General features: G+C 35.9%; 1 protein-coding gene across 1 annotated transcript; it reads right to left on the reverse strand.

Annotated features, from left to right (window-relative positions):
- Positions 1–1,986: 1,986 nt before the first annotated feature.
- Positions 1,987–11,985, reverse strand: LOC107926603 (annexin D5). Its single transcript, XM_016857497.2, has 6 exons — positions 11,605–11,985; positions 9,639–9,784; positions 3,902–4,120; positions 3,288–3,503; positions 3,116–3,205; positions 1,987–2,522 (listed from the first exon to the last, which is right to left on the reverse strand). The coding sequence occupies exons 1-6, from the start codon at positions 11,678–11,680 to the stop codon at positions 2,319–2,321; spliced, it is 951 nt and encodes a 316-aa protein (XP_016712986.1). The 5' UTR covers positions 11,681–11,985; the 3' UTR covers positions 1,987–2,318.
- Between the last annotated feature and the right edge of the window lie 789 nt (positions 11,986–12,774).

Raw genomic sequence — 12,774 nt, forward strand, 5'->3', positions numbered from 1 at the left:
ATTAGATAAAGTCTTGGCGTGCAAAATATGATATATAATTTAAAACTCAAAATACTTACCACTCAACTACTCCCAAGTATATAACATCATTGTCAAGTAATAAATTACAAACAACTAATTTCATTGAAGGAACCATTCTGATGATTGAAGATTTGAAACCCAATAAATGAATAACACAACCTTGTAATTTTTTTTTTGTAATGTTGAGGGTTAATTTTAAAGGAATGAAAAAAGATGAAAATTATTATCTTAGATTTTTTGGTGTTTCTATCTACTCATATTTGACTCAATAAACCTTAACAAAGTTAGATCTATTTTAATTTAAACTAACATTTTATAATAGTAAATAATAAGATGGCCTTAATTAGTTGGGATTCAGTGTGTCAGCCTAAGGCTCATGGGAGGCTCGGCCTTAGACAGTTAGAAGATCATAATATTGCCTTCATGATTAAAATAGGTTTTAACATCGTTTCTAATGCCAATGCCCTTTGGATTCAGGTTCTTCAATCAAAATATAAAGTTCTTAGTGGTCTGCCTAAGGAATTATCTAGAAGACGGTGTTCCTTTCTTTGGAGGTCCATTTCTAAGGTGTGGCCACTCATTTGAGAAAATCTGGTTTGGTCGGTTGGTGATGGGAAGAGTATCAAAGGCTGGCAGGACTCTTGGATATCCCAAACTGTGGTCCTTTACTGAACTTTATTCCCTCCCCTGCTAACCTTAATTTGGATTGTTCTCTTAGTGATTTGACTGCAGGTAATGACTCGTGAAACTTAGATCTTTTTAGACTGTGGGTGCCAGAAGAAATCATTGATCGGATTGTGAGTGTTCCTCCACCACATCCTTCATCAGGTTTGGACTGTATCATATGGGGAGCCACCTCGACCGGCACCTTCTCTCTTAAGGGTGCATATGGGAAGGTTCATGAAGGCACTTTGAATTCCAAAAATTGGTTTTGGAGGATACCTTGAAAATTTAAAGGTCCTCATCAGATCCACTTCTTTATTTGGCTTGGCTTAAAGCAAAAGCTACTTACAAATGCTGAAAGAGTAAGATGAGGTTGTGGGAGTAACGGCGTTTACGGTATTTGTGGGCATGTTTTAAAGGATTTGATGCATATACTCAGAGATTGTCTTGCAACCAGAGGCGTTTGGGATAAAATCATTCCTCAGCAAACTCTTTTTGGTTTTTACTCTGGATCTCTACTTGAATGGACGGCGAATAATTTGCAGAATCAGATGACTTCTTCGATGGGGGAATTGATTGGCCCTGTCTCTTTGGGATTATTGCGTGGTGTATTTGGAAGAATCGTAACATGTTTGTTTTCCAAGGAATTTCGTGGAGTGTTGAGGAAATTATTAAAATCTTCTATAGTTGGGCTAAGCAATATTCCTCAGTTTCCTCGATTTCAAAGTTTGAAGTTTGACGCACTCTACCTAATTGGCCTATACCCAACAGTTGGGTTTGTTTGAACACTAATGGTTCGGTTAAGATTGAAGAGGGCTTTGTAGCTGCGGGAGGCTGCGTAAGAGATCATAAAGGTGAGTAGATTATAAGGTTCGCGAGATATTTGGATAATTGTTCAGTTTTGGAGACAAAGCTCTGGGGGCTTTGAATGGGTTGAATCTAATGGCGGATAGGTGTTTTCAAAATTACTTATTTAAATTAATAGTATTGAAGCCATTAAAGTTATCATAGAAGATGATTCGGGAATCTTTAATTTTATCATTATTAGAAGAATTCATCTTACGCTTAAAAAAATGGAGCAGTGAAAAATTCATCTTGTTCCCAAGGGAAGTAATCTAATTGCAGAAAGCCTAGCCAGTATTGTTTATACTAGGAGTCTAGACTGCTTGTGAACCCTCCTTTGAGGATTTAGTTTGTATTGTTCTCTTTTCTTTCACCAAAAATAATAATAATAATAATAACATATAATTATTCTTATCATCTATAGATAATAACAGCTGTGTATAGATAATAACAGCAGTCTAGTGGAAGGCCTATACGGCAACTGTTTTTTTTATCATTCAATCCATTAATATTCAATACAATTTCACACTTCATAAGAATGAAATATACATTTCATGGGTAGATCCTACACCGATGGTGATTAGAGTTATCAGAAGAATAATACACAAAATCTCAACCCTACATGGTGAGACTGACATCGCTACACAAAAACAACAATCACTTGCCATTTCACAAATATTAGACAAATACAATCAAACTAAATGAAAAGAACTGGATCCACTCAAACATTTTCACTTAAGCTTTACTTGCATTACACGTGTATATCCTACCCATTATTCACAACCTTGACACTAATGGCTTGGTCCCAAAAGAGAAAGAAGAAAAGTCTGGTAGTGGCCCGATGTTTCCGAGTGAACTGCATCGTTTAAGGACTTTTTGTATTTCCTCATATACTCGGCTTTTATGTAGTGCATATCGATCTCAGTTCTCGTCACGATTACTCTTATGACTGTAGTGTCATTGGTTCCCAGACCTTTCATTGCCTGATGTAGTACCTGCATAATTGAAAAAAGTGATAAGATCAACAACGATGCAATTATGATGAGTGTTATCGAACATAAATGGTAGCATTACAGTTCCCCAGAAGAAACATCTTGCAAGGTTTTACCTATTCAACTAAAGCAAATTGATAATATTCCAACACTATAACCAAATTGCAACATAGGAAACAAAAATTATAAGCTTAAGACTTTGCTTGGTAGGGTGGAAAGAAAATTGAAAGGGTAGAAAGAAAATGTAATTTTTTTTTTCATTCCATAGGTATACTTGATAGAAAAGATGGAAAAATTGAAAGAAAAAGTAATTTTCTTTCCATCTATTGCTTAGTAGAGTTAAAAAATGAAAGGAAAGAATATGATTTTTTTTTTTAAAATGCATAATTTTAAACCAGCATTTATCCCTCTCTCATTTTCTCTCCTCTTATCATTCCAATTTGAAAAGCTTGTTGTTTATGCATTAGAATGGAAAATGATCATCTCTCCCTTTTTTTTTTCTTCTCACTTTTCTTTCCTGCCAACCACGCTTAAAATTTATTTCTTCCCACTTTTCCACTCAACCAAACACACCCTAAGGATAAAAAATTAAATACCTTGGCGAAATATTTTGCAGGATTCTGTGAGCATTTTAAAATTGTCAAAAGACCATGCTCAAACTCCCCAGATGTTTCACTCTTTACTGCCTGAAAAGAGAAAAAAAATGAAAATCAAATCATTGCAACAAAACTTCAAATAAAAGAGAAGAACAGACAGAGGAAAACTTACCTTTTTCAAGGAGCCTCCATATATGTCATGATAAGCGGAGCTAATAGCAGCTAGCTGTGCCCTACTTCTTTCACTAAATATGCGGATAAATTTCTTCTCATCAGTTCCCAATTTCTTCTCTCCTGCTTTAAAAAGAGTCTTTGCATCCTTCAAAGCCATCTCTCTATCAACTTCAGGGCCCTCATGACGGTGGGTGCTTAAATATGCAAGCAAGAGCTATACAAAGTATTAAATAACAATATCAACGGCAGTATCATGACAGGGTGATTGCTTGTGACATGCTTTCTACGTAACTTACCTAAACCCTCCACTAAAACTCAGACTCTAGTATAGAAAATCAAGGGCCAAACTCTTACTCTGAAAAGATTTTATCTAATCTTTACTTTTTATGACAACATACCCTGCAAGTGACTTTTGTCCTCAAACCTTGACACACTAAAGATGGTAACTATTAACAAGAGACTAACTGCGTGTGTTTGGTGAGACCTCTAGCATATTTAAACCAAAAAAAGTGAAATGCTTATCAGTGTTATCAAAACTAGGGAACTAGGATGCCAAGTTCTTAGAGGAAACATAGGAACCAAATTTAGAAAGGTGTAATCTGGAAAACACACCTCTTTATGATCACCATAGGTGAGTACTGCAATATCTTGCTCAAGCAAAACCCCAAACTTTGAATGGTAATTTTGTTTAATTAATTGAATCTGGGATGGGGTGCGAGAACATATAACTTCAGTTGCAGCATAAGGATTTGTTACACCCGATGAAAAAGCTTGCTTAATGACTGTTGCATCACGTTCTGCAGGGTCAAGCATCCATAGCAGGACAGCAGTCTGAACATATTAAAGATGAGATATAAGGTGAAAATTCTGTTGTTCCAATAGGGTCGGAAGCGTGTAAATTATTGTACTAAAAAATCACACAAAGTTCAATTCCCAGGGAAGAGAGGTGGATCACATGGATCTCTTAAATACCAAGTCTTTCCTTAGACAGAATATCCCTTCTATAGTAATTTAATAGCACAATTAAATACTACTATTATACCCTCAAATATTGAAAGAAAAATAGGACAAGAAAGAACACAAGAGATTTAACGAGGTTCGGTAAATTATACCTACGTCCTCGGGCACTAACACCAGATGATAACTTTACTATCTCCAAAATATTACAAACAAATAAATTCCTTAAGAATTCTCAAATGGGAGAAGAGAGAAAACTAAGAGAGAAAGATTGGTTGGGATGGTTGAAATGAGAAATGGTTAGGCCTATTTATAGTTGAAGTTCAGGGACTAACTTGCAAATGGCCTAAAAAATTAGGGACCAAAATTGCAATTATCCCTTTCAACTTTAAACAACTTGCCAACTATTTTTTTTCTTTCGGTGCCAATTGCACCTCCCACCATTTTTGACTTTTCAACCCCTTTTTAATTTAACTTATCAACAATCTCCACCTTGAAGATTTGATTAGGATAATCACATCTTCACACACTTCCTTCAACTCCCCAAATTTGATAAAGCTATCTTTTGTAGTGCCTCCAAATGCGCTCTCGAGCGCCATACACCTAAAGGTGCTCAAATTCTCAGGATGTTAATCAAGTTCAAACAATGATTAAACTTGATTGTTGTTACCACCTTGGTCATCATATCTGCGGGATTATCTGTTGTCGGAATCTTCTCAAGTAGAATTTTTCCTTTTTCAAAGACTTCCCGCACAAAGTGATATCTTACGTCGATATGCTTGGTTCTTGAATGATAGACTTGATTTTTCGCTAAATGAATAGCGCTCTGACTGTCACAATATAGACTAATGTGACTTTGAACAACTCCCAAGTCTTTCAATAATCCATTAAGCCAAATAGCCTCCTTAACAGCTTCTGTAACTGCCATATATTCTGCCTCTGTAGTAGACACAGCTACTGTAGACTGTAAGGTAGACTTCCAACTCACTGGGGCTTTTGCAAGAGTAAACAGATACCCCGTAGTTGAACGACGTTTATCTAAATCACCAGCAAAGTCGGAATCAACATATCCAACTACAAATTGACCAAGTGCTTCATCCTGTTCAAAAATTAAACCAACATCTACGGTTTTTCGAAGATACCGTAGAATCCATTTCACAGCTTGCCAATGTCCTTTTCCAGGATCATGCATATACCTGCTCACAACTCCAACAGCTTGTGAAATGTCAGGCCTCGTACACACCATCGCATACATCAAACTCCCAACTGCATTAGCATATGGGACTTTCGCCATATATTCTCTTTCATCTTCAGTCTTCGGAGATAATTGAGCACTAAGTTTCAAATGAGAAGCAAGTGGGGTACTTACATGTTTTATGTTTTCATTTACACCAAAACATTGTAATACCTTTTTCAGATATTGCTTCTGATTTAAACAGAGCTTGCCTCTCGGTCTATCTCTACTTATCTCCATGCCGAGAATCTTCTTGGCCTCACCTAGATCTTTCATCTCGAACTCTTGATTCAACTGAGCCTTCAGCTTATCTATCTCATTTTGGCTCTTCGAAGCGATTAACATATCATCAACATACAAGAGTAGATAAATGAAAGATCCGTCATGCAGCTTCTGCAAATACACACAATTGTCATATTTGCTTCTTGTGTACTTCTGCCTTCTCATAAAGCTATCAAATCGCTTGTACCACTGCCTCGGGGATTGCTTCAATCCATATAGCGATTTGTTAAGCTTACAAACCCAATTTCTACCACCAGCATCTGTGTATCCTTCTGGCTGAGTCATATAGATCTCCTCTTCTAACTCACCATGCAAGAAAGCCGTCTTAACATCAAGTTGAGCTAGCTCTAAATTCAACTGTGCTACCAAGGCCAACAAAATTCTAATGGAGGAATGCTTCACAACAGGGGAAAATACATCATTGTAGTCAATTCCCTCCTTCTGAGCGTAGCCTTTAGCTACCAATCTTGCCTTGTAGCGAATATCCTTCTTGCTAGGAGATCCATCTTTCTTTGCGAATACCCACTTGCATCCGATTGCCCTTTTACCTTTCGGTAATTGCGCCAACTCCCAAGTATTGTTCTTCCGGAGAGACTGCATTTCTTCATCCATGGCGCTTTTCCATTTATCACTTTCTAAGCTTTGCATTGCTTCTTGATAAGTGATAGGAATATCATCAACAACGGGAAGGGCGTAGGCCACCATATCAGTAAATCGAGCAGGTTTACGAATTTCTCTCCGTGGCCTTGCAACTGCAACTGGTTCTGGTGTACTTAGTGGTTCTTGGGTCAGAACCTCTTCAACCTCTAATTCCTCCATTGTGGCTGGAGAATTAGACTTATTAACTGGGCAAATCCCCATCTGCTCAAACTCCACCTGTTTTGGAGTACACTCCACCTGCTGTGGAGTATTGCTCGTCTGAATATCTTTATCTGCTACCTTTTTCAATGTGGCAGATTCATCAAAGGTAACATCTCTGCTACAGATCATTTTCTTTGTGCTTAAGCACCAAAGACGAAATCCCTTCACTCCAGAAGTGATTCCCATAAAGAGAGCTTTCTTTGCCCTCGGATCTAACTTTGACTCCTTCACATGGTAATATGCAGTGGATCCAAACACATGTAAGGAATCATAATCTGTAGCCGGTTTTCCAGACCATACCTCCATAGGAGTTTTTCTTTCTAATGCAGATGATGGCAAACGATTAACAAGATGGCCAGCGTATGTCACAGCCTCAGCCCAAAATTGCTTGCCCAACCCAGCATTGGACAACATACATCGAACTTTCTCCAGCAATGTTCGATTCATACGCTCTGCCACTCCATTCTGTTGTGGTGTATCCCTAACTGTGAAGTGTCGAACAATACCATACTCTTGGCACACATCGAAGAACGGATCACTTTTATATTCCCCTCCATTGTCCGTCCTAAGCCGCTTGATTTTCTTGCCAGTCTGGTTTTCGATCATAGTTTTCCATTTAAGAAAAACTCCAAGCACTTCATCTTTAGTTTTCATGGTATACACCCAAACTCTTCTGGAAAAGTCATCAACAAAAGTAACAAAGTAGTGTTTTCCTCCCAACGAAGGTGTTTTGGAAGGCCCCCACACATCTGAGTGAATATATTCCAAAATACCTTTTGTATTATGGATAGCAGTGCCGAATTTCACTCTCTTCTGCTTTCCCAGAACACAATGCTCACAAAATTTTAATTTGCAAGCCTTTGCACCTTTCAACAATCCTTGCTTTGCCAGAATTTGCAAGGATTTTTCGCTGGCATGTCCCAACTTCATATGCCACAACTGCATTGAGTCCAAGTCTTTGTTACCGGAAGCTGCAGCGACTGCTCCAATAACTGTACTACCTTGGTAGTAATACAAGTTATTTTTCCTGATGCCCTTCAATATCACAAGTGCGCCAGATGTCACTTTCAAAATCCCATCTCTCATAGTAACAACTGAACCATTGGATTCCAAGGCTCCCAATGAGATGAGATTTTTCTTCAAACTGGGCACGTACCGAACATCAGTCAGAACTCTGGTTGATCCATCTTGATTCTTTAATTGGATTGAACCTATCCCAACAGTTTTACAGGCATTGTCATTGCCCATATAAACAACTCCTCCATTTAGTTCTACTAAATCAGAGAACCACTCCCGGTTAGGGGACATATGATAGGTACAACCCGAATCCAATATCCACTCATCTGAATGGAGCGACGATGATGATGCAACCAGTGATAGTTCAGAGTCACTAGTATCATGCTTAGCAACACAAGCATCTACAGCAGCTTTTCCCTTATTCTTCAGCTTTGGACAATTTTTCTTCCAGTGGCCTTTCTCATGACAAAAAGCACATTCATCTTTCCCGAGTCTGGACTTTGACTTTGATCTCCCCTTTTGAGTTTTCTTCCGAGTGTATGAACGACCTCGGACTACTAAAGCTTCTGTATCTCTGATTGAGTTTTTCTGTTTGTCCTTCTTTCTCTGTTCATAACTGTATAAGGCCGCACAGACTTCGCTCAGAGATATATCACTCCTGCCATGAAGTAGAGTAGTTTCTAGGAACTCAAACTCCTCAGGAAGTGACCCCAACAGCATCAAAGCCAAATCTTCATCTTTAAATGTCTCATCCATATTCAGCAAATCAGTGACTAACTGATTAAATTTGGTGATGTGATCATTCATTGTGGTACTTGGGACATATGTGAAGCGAAACAGTCTTTTCTTCAAGTGGAGCTTATTTTGACTGTTTTTCTTCAAAAATTTTTCTTCAAGTGCCACCCACAACTTATTTGCAGAAGTCTCCTTTGAAAAAGCATACCTCTGCTCTCGAGAAAGGCATGATCGAATTGTGCCACATGCCAACCGATTGATTGCCTTCCAATCTTTCTCCTGTACATCATCTGGTTTCTCTTCATCAATGGCAATGTCTAGACCCTGCTGAAAAAGGGCATCTAGAACTTCACTTTGCCACATACCAAAATGGCCCGTGCCATCAAAGATCTCCACGGCCAATCTTGCATTTGCAATTGTCGGTCTTGTCCACATGGACGATGTTGAAGCTCCTACACCGACCGTTTTCTCCATAATCTTTCAATATATACCTAAGGAAATCTTTTCTGATGTGGAAGATCAGTTTAAACTGCAACCACAGAGCATACTACGATTAACCTTCGGCTCTGATACCACTTGTTGTTCCAATAGGGTCGGAAGCGTGTAAATTATTGTACTAAAAAATCACACAAAGTTCAATTCCCAGGGAAGAGAGGTGGATCACATGGATCTCTTAAATACCAAGTCTTTCCTTAGACAGAATATCCCTTCTATAGTAATTTAATAGCACAATTAAATACTACTATTATACCCTCAAATATTGAAAGAAAAATAGGACAAGAAAGAACACAAGAGATTTAACGAGGTTCGGTAAATTATACCTACGTCCTCGGGCACTAACACCAGATGATAACTTTACTATCTCCAAAATATTACAAACAAATAGAATTCCTTAAGAATTCTCAAATGGGAGAAGAGAGAAAACTAAGAGAGAAAGATTGGTTGGGATGGTTGAAATGAGAAATGGTTAGGCCTATTTATAGTTGAAGTTCAGGGACTAACTTGCAAATGGCCTAAAAAATTAGGGACCAAAATTGCAATTATCCCTTTCAACTTTAAACAACTTGCCAACTATTTTTTTTCTTTCGGTGCCAATTGCACCTCCCACCATTTTTGACTTTTCAACCCCTTTTTAATTTAACTTATCAACAAATTCAACATGCGTACATGCACACCGCAGATTAATATATAGAAAGACACATAACTGAATAAACAAAACACTGTAAAACCAAAATATTAGAGTAATAGTAAAAAGACTGATACCTCTAGTTTTCCACGAAGCTCCGACTTCAGTCGTTTGAGTAGGTCTTCAGAATACATTGTTTTATACTCATGTTGGATGAAAGAACGCTGTGTCACATCACGATGGGAAAGAATATTGACCACCGCTGCAGTATCACATCCCAGCCCTAGAGGAAAAATAAGAGGAAAAAAAATTAGAAGAAATCTTCTTTTAACCTGTTATTCTTGGAATCAGTTATTTTTGGCATATTTCAAATTAATATAAAATCATGACCCTATAGGCACAGCCGATGCTTTCCACAAAGAAAATGAGTAGAAAAGTAATGCCACAACTTGGAAGTTCTCCAATAAAAACTATATCCATTGGTAGCATCAGTTAAGAAACTTAAAGCATTATCATAATAAAATTTTCTGCATGAAGACACGTCCATAAAAGATGAAAGAGCTCTTAAATTAAGATATACCAAATGATTTTAACCTTCTAAATGGATTTACTAGATCATACAGCTTTATGCTGAAAATTAGTATATTTATAACCTTTTTCATTAACTCAGAAGTGAAAAGTGAAGCAACTACTTTAAAGATAAAGAAACCTGTACAAGTGTAATACAAATTTGTTAGAGTACGAAGTCAACTAGATGCAATGATCTCTAAAGCTGAAATTCATGGGTCTACGAAGGAACAGTAACAGAATAATGAAAAGTTGCCAGTGCAAGAAACTTTGCAGAGCACTATCAGAACTTCCATGTGATGAAAACACTAATTCTGGTGTTTAACACTAAAAGATAGAATGTTTGATTCCAGAAATGAAGAGCATGTGAAATGCAACATTTTCCAAATAGATATAAGTAGAATTGAATGCTTTGATGGAATGATATGCTATCAAAGTAATCAAATGATTTAAAAATAACCACAAATAAATGTTGCCTAAAGTTTTTATTTTAAATCTGCCGCATCAATATACTGCTAATACGGTATGCTACGTGAGCCTGTGCTAAATGCCATATAAAAACAAACGCATCATGAGTTTCCTATTTTGTCTTGCCAAATCCAATTTGGCAAAGAAAAATGATTACCAAGATTTTGATAAGGAATTGTAGTGGTTTTCAAGCAAAGTAAGGATATAGATCAACAAAATAATACTTTTAACAGTTCAATTAAAAGCTTATTTGAGAACTTTGAGAGAGTACAAGAGCATTAGAAATGAAAGTATAAATTTTTGTTTGAAGTAGAAAGAACTACTCCACGAGGTTTCTACATAGATTATTCAATAAGAAAATATTAATTTTTTATATTACTAATAACATTAAAGCCCTTATTAAAATAAAATTCCGCTTTTTTATTAACTTAAATGTTGACTCATTTTTATTAACTTTTATATATAAATGTTTATCAATTGATTCTTAAAGATGCTAAGACTGCATGTGTTACTGATTTTCTTCTTGCTCTTGTTCAATGATTTTTCTATATACCATAAGCAAAAAAAGAAGAAAAGAAAATTAAGATTCTGTTAAAAACATGAAAATATATAAAATATAACACGATTTGTTTCCACAATCACCTCCAAAACGTTAAATACTTAGTTTTTTATTCTTCAAAAAAGAAGATCATTCGCTTTTTCATCTTAAAATAACATTTACTCCTCATCCCAACCACAAATTAACATGTTAAATTTACAAATATATATATGTATATAAAGACAAAGAAAGAGGCCTAAAAAAAGTCAAACAGTTGACTTTGTTGACCATAGCAAGAACCACATAGCAAACATTTCTCCAAAACAGTCCTAAGGCCATAGTGATCCATAGGAAATATTTGATCCGCAAGAGAAAATTGAACTTGGTATAACAAAGCTTCAATCCCATTTGAGTTCAAAATGAAATTGACTCAAAGTTAGGGTTCAGAATGGATGATTAAATTGACCACCACTCAACAATAGACAGTGCAAATAGTAAAGGCGAAAGAACGAAAGGGAAAAAACAAGTACCCTTAAAAGCACGGTAAAGCTGAATAGCATCGTCTCTAGGAGAGGTAAGAACAGGCGGAACGCTCAAAGTCGACATTGCTTTGCTTTGCTTTGCTTTGATGCTCTCTCAATTCTCAATAAAACTGTTTCAATAAATTGGTGTTTGAATTTTGGAAACTGAAACTCCTCTTTCCCCAATTTATAGTCAGCCAACCCCGCACGGCACGACTTCAACAACACAACTCAACTCAAATCAATTCTAGACTATTATTATTATATTTGAAAAAGCTGATAACATATTTACATTCATTCACATCCATCTAAAAGGAATGCATCTTAAAAGTTATACAGCAGAAGATTGAAATGAGAGATAACAAGTGGTTAAAACATGCTATTAGTCCCTGTACATTTGTTTGTATATTTTTTTATTTAAAAATCTCAATCTAGCCACTAAAATTATAAGTATTTTGTTTGTCAAAATTTGTTAACTCGAAATTTTGATTAGATTATCATATGATTAATAAGAAATAAATATATTAACTATTTATCACTATAATGATTGGACTAAAATTTTATTTTTAAAAAATACTAAGTAAACAATGTATTTTAACTTTTTTAATAAAAAAGAAAAGGGTAAATTACACCTTAACTTTTAGTAAGTTTACATTTTGATCATTATAAAATAGTCACTGAATTATTTAAAAGTTTTCATTTAAGTCACTAAGGTGTTAAAATCATTGCTATATGACATTCTCAGTTCGTACTGCCTACTCCAATCGAAAAGTCTCCTACTTCTCTTCTATAATTTAATTTATTTTTCATGAAACAACTCTGAACGTTACAAATTTGTAAATCAAAATCCAAAAGATTTATTCTTCAATCTCTAACGCTGATAATCAGATCAACTTGGATCAGAGATATGTTTTTCTACCCATTGATGGGCATCGATCCACAATACCAATAATTAGATCATTGCTTGAAGCTTGTTAGTTGAAATTTAAAGAAAAAATAACTTAAATAAAAAAATTTGAATAGTTCAGTGACTTAAGTGAAAACTTTTGAATAGTTTAATGATCATATTATAACTTTTTAAAGTTAAATAACCAAAATATAAATTTATTAATAGTTTAGTGAGTTTGGTTGTAATTTACCCGAAACAAAAAACGAGTGGGAGTAGTTCGCGCTCGCCGG

The sequence above is a fragment of the Gossypium hirsutum genome, chromosome A07 (assembly GCF_007990345.1).
Source record: "Gossypium hirsutum isolate 1008001.06 chromosome A07, Gossypium_hirsutum_v2.1, whole genome shotgun sequence".
Classification (NCBI taxonomy): Eukaryota; Viridiplantae; Streptophyta; class Magnoliopsida; order Malvales; family Malvaceae; genus Gossypium; species Gossypium hirsutum.

Bases quoted from the DNA above. Each gene is read 5' to 3' on its own strand.
- LOC107926603 (XM_016857497.2), bottom strand. From the start codon at position 11,680: ATGTCGACTTTGAGCGTTCCGCCTGTTCTTACCTCTCCTAGAGACGAT. The intron at 3,504-3,901 runs GTGTGTTTTCCA...TACTTTGTATAG, and splicing joins CCTATGGTGATCATAAAGAG to CTCTTGCTTGCATATTTAAG. The intron at 3,206-3,287 runs GTAAGTTTTCCT...TTCTCTTTTCAG, and splicing joins ATGGAGGCTCCTTGAAAAAG to GCAGTAAAGAGTGAAACATC.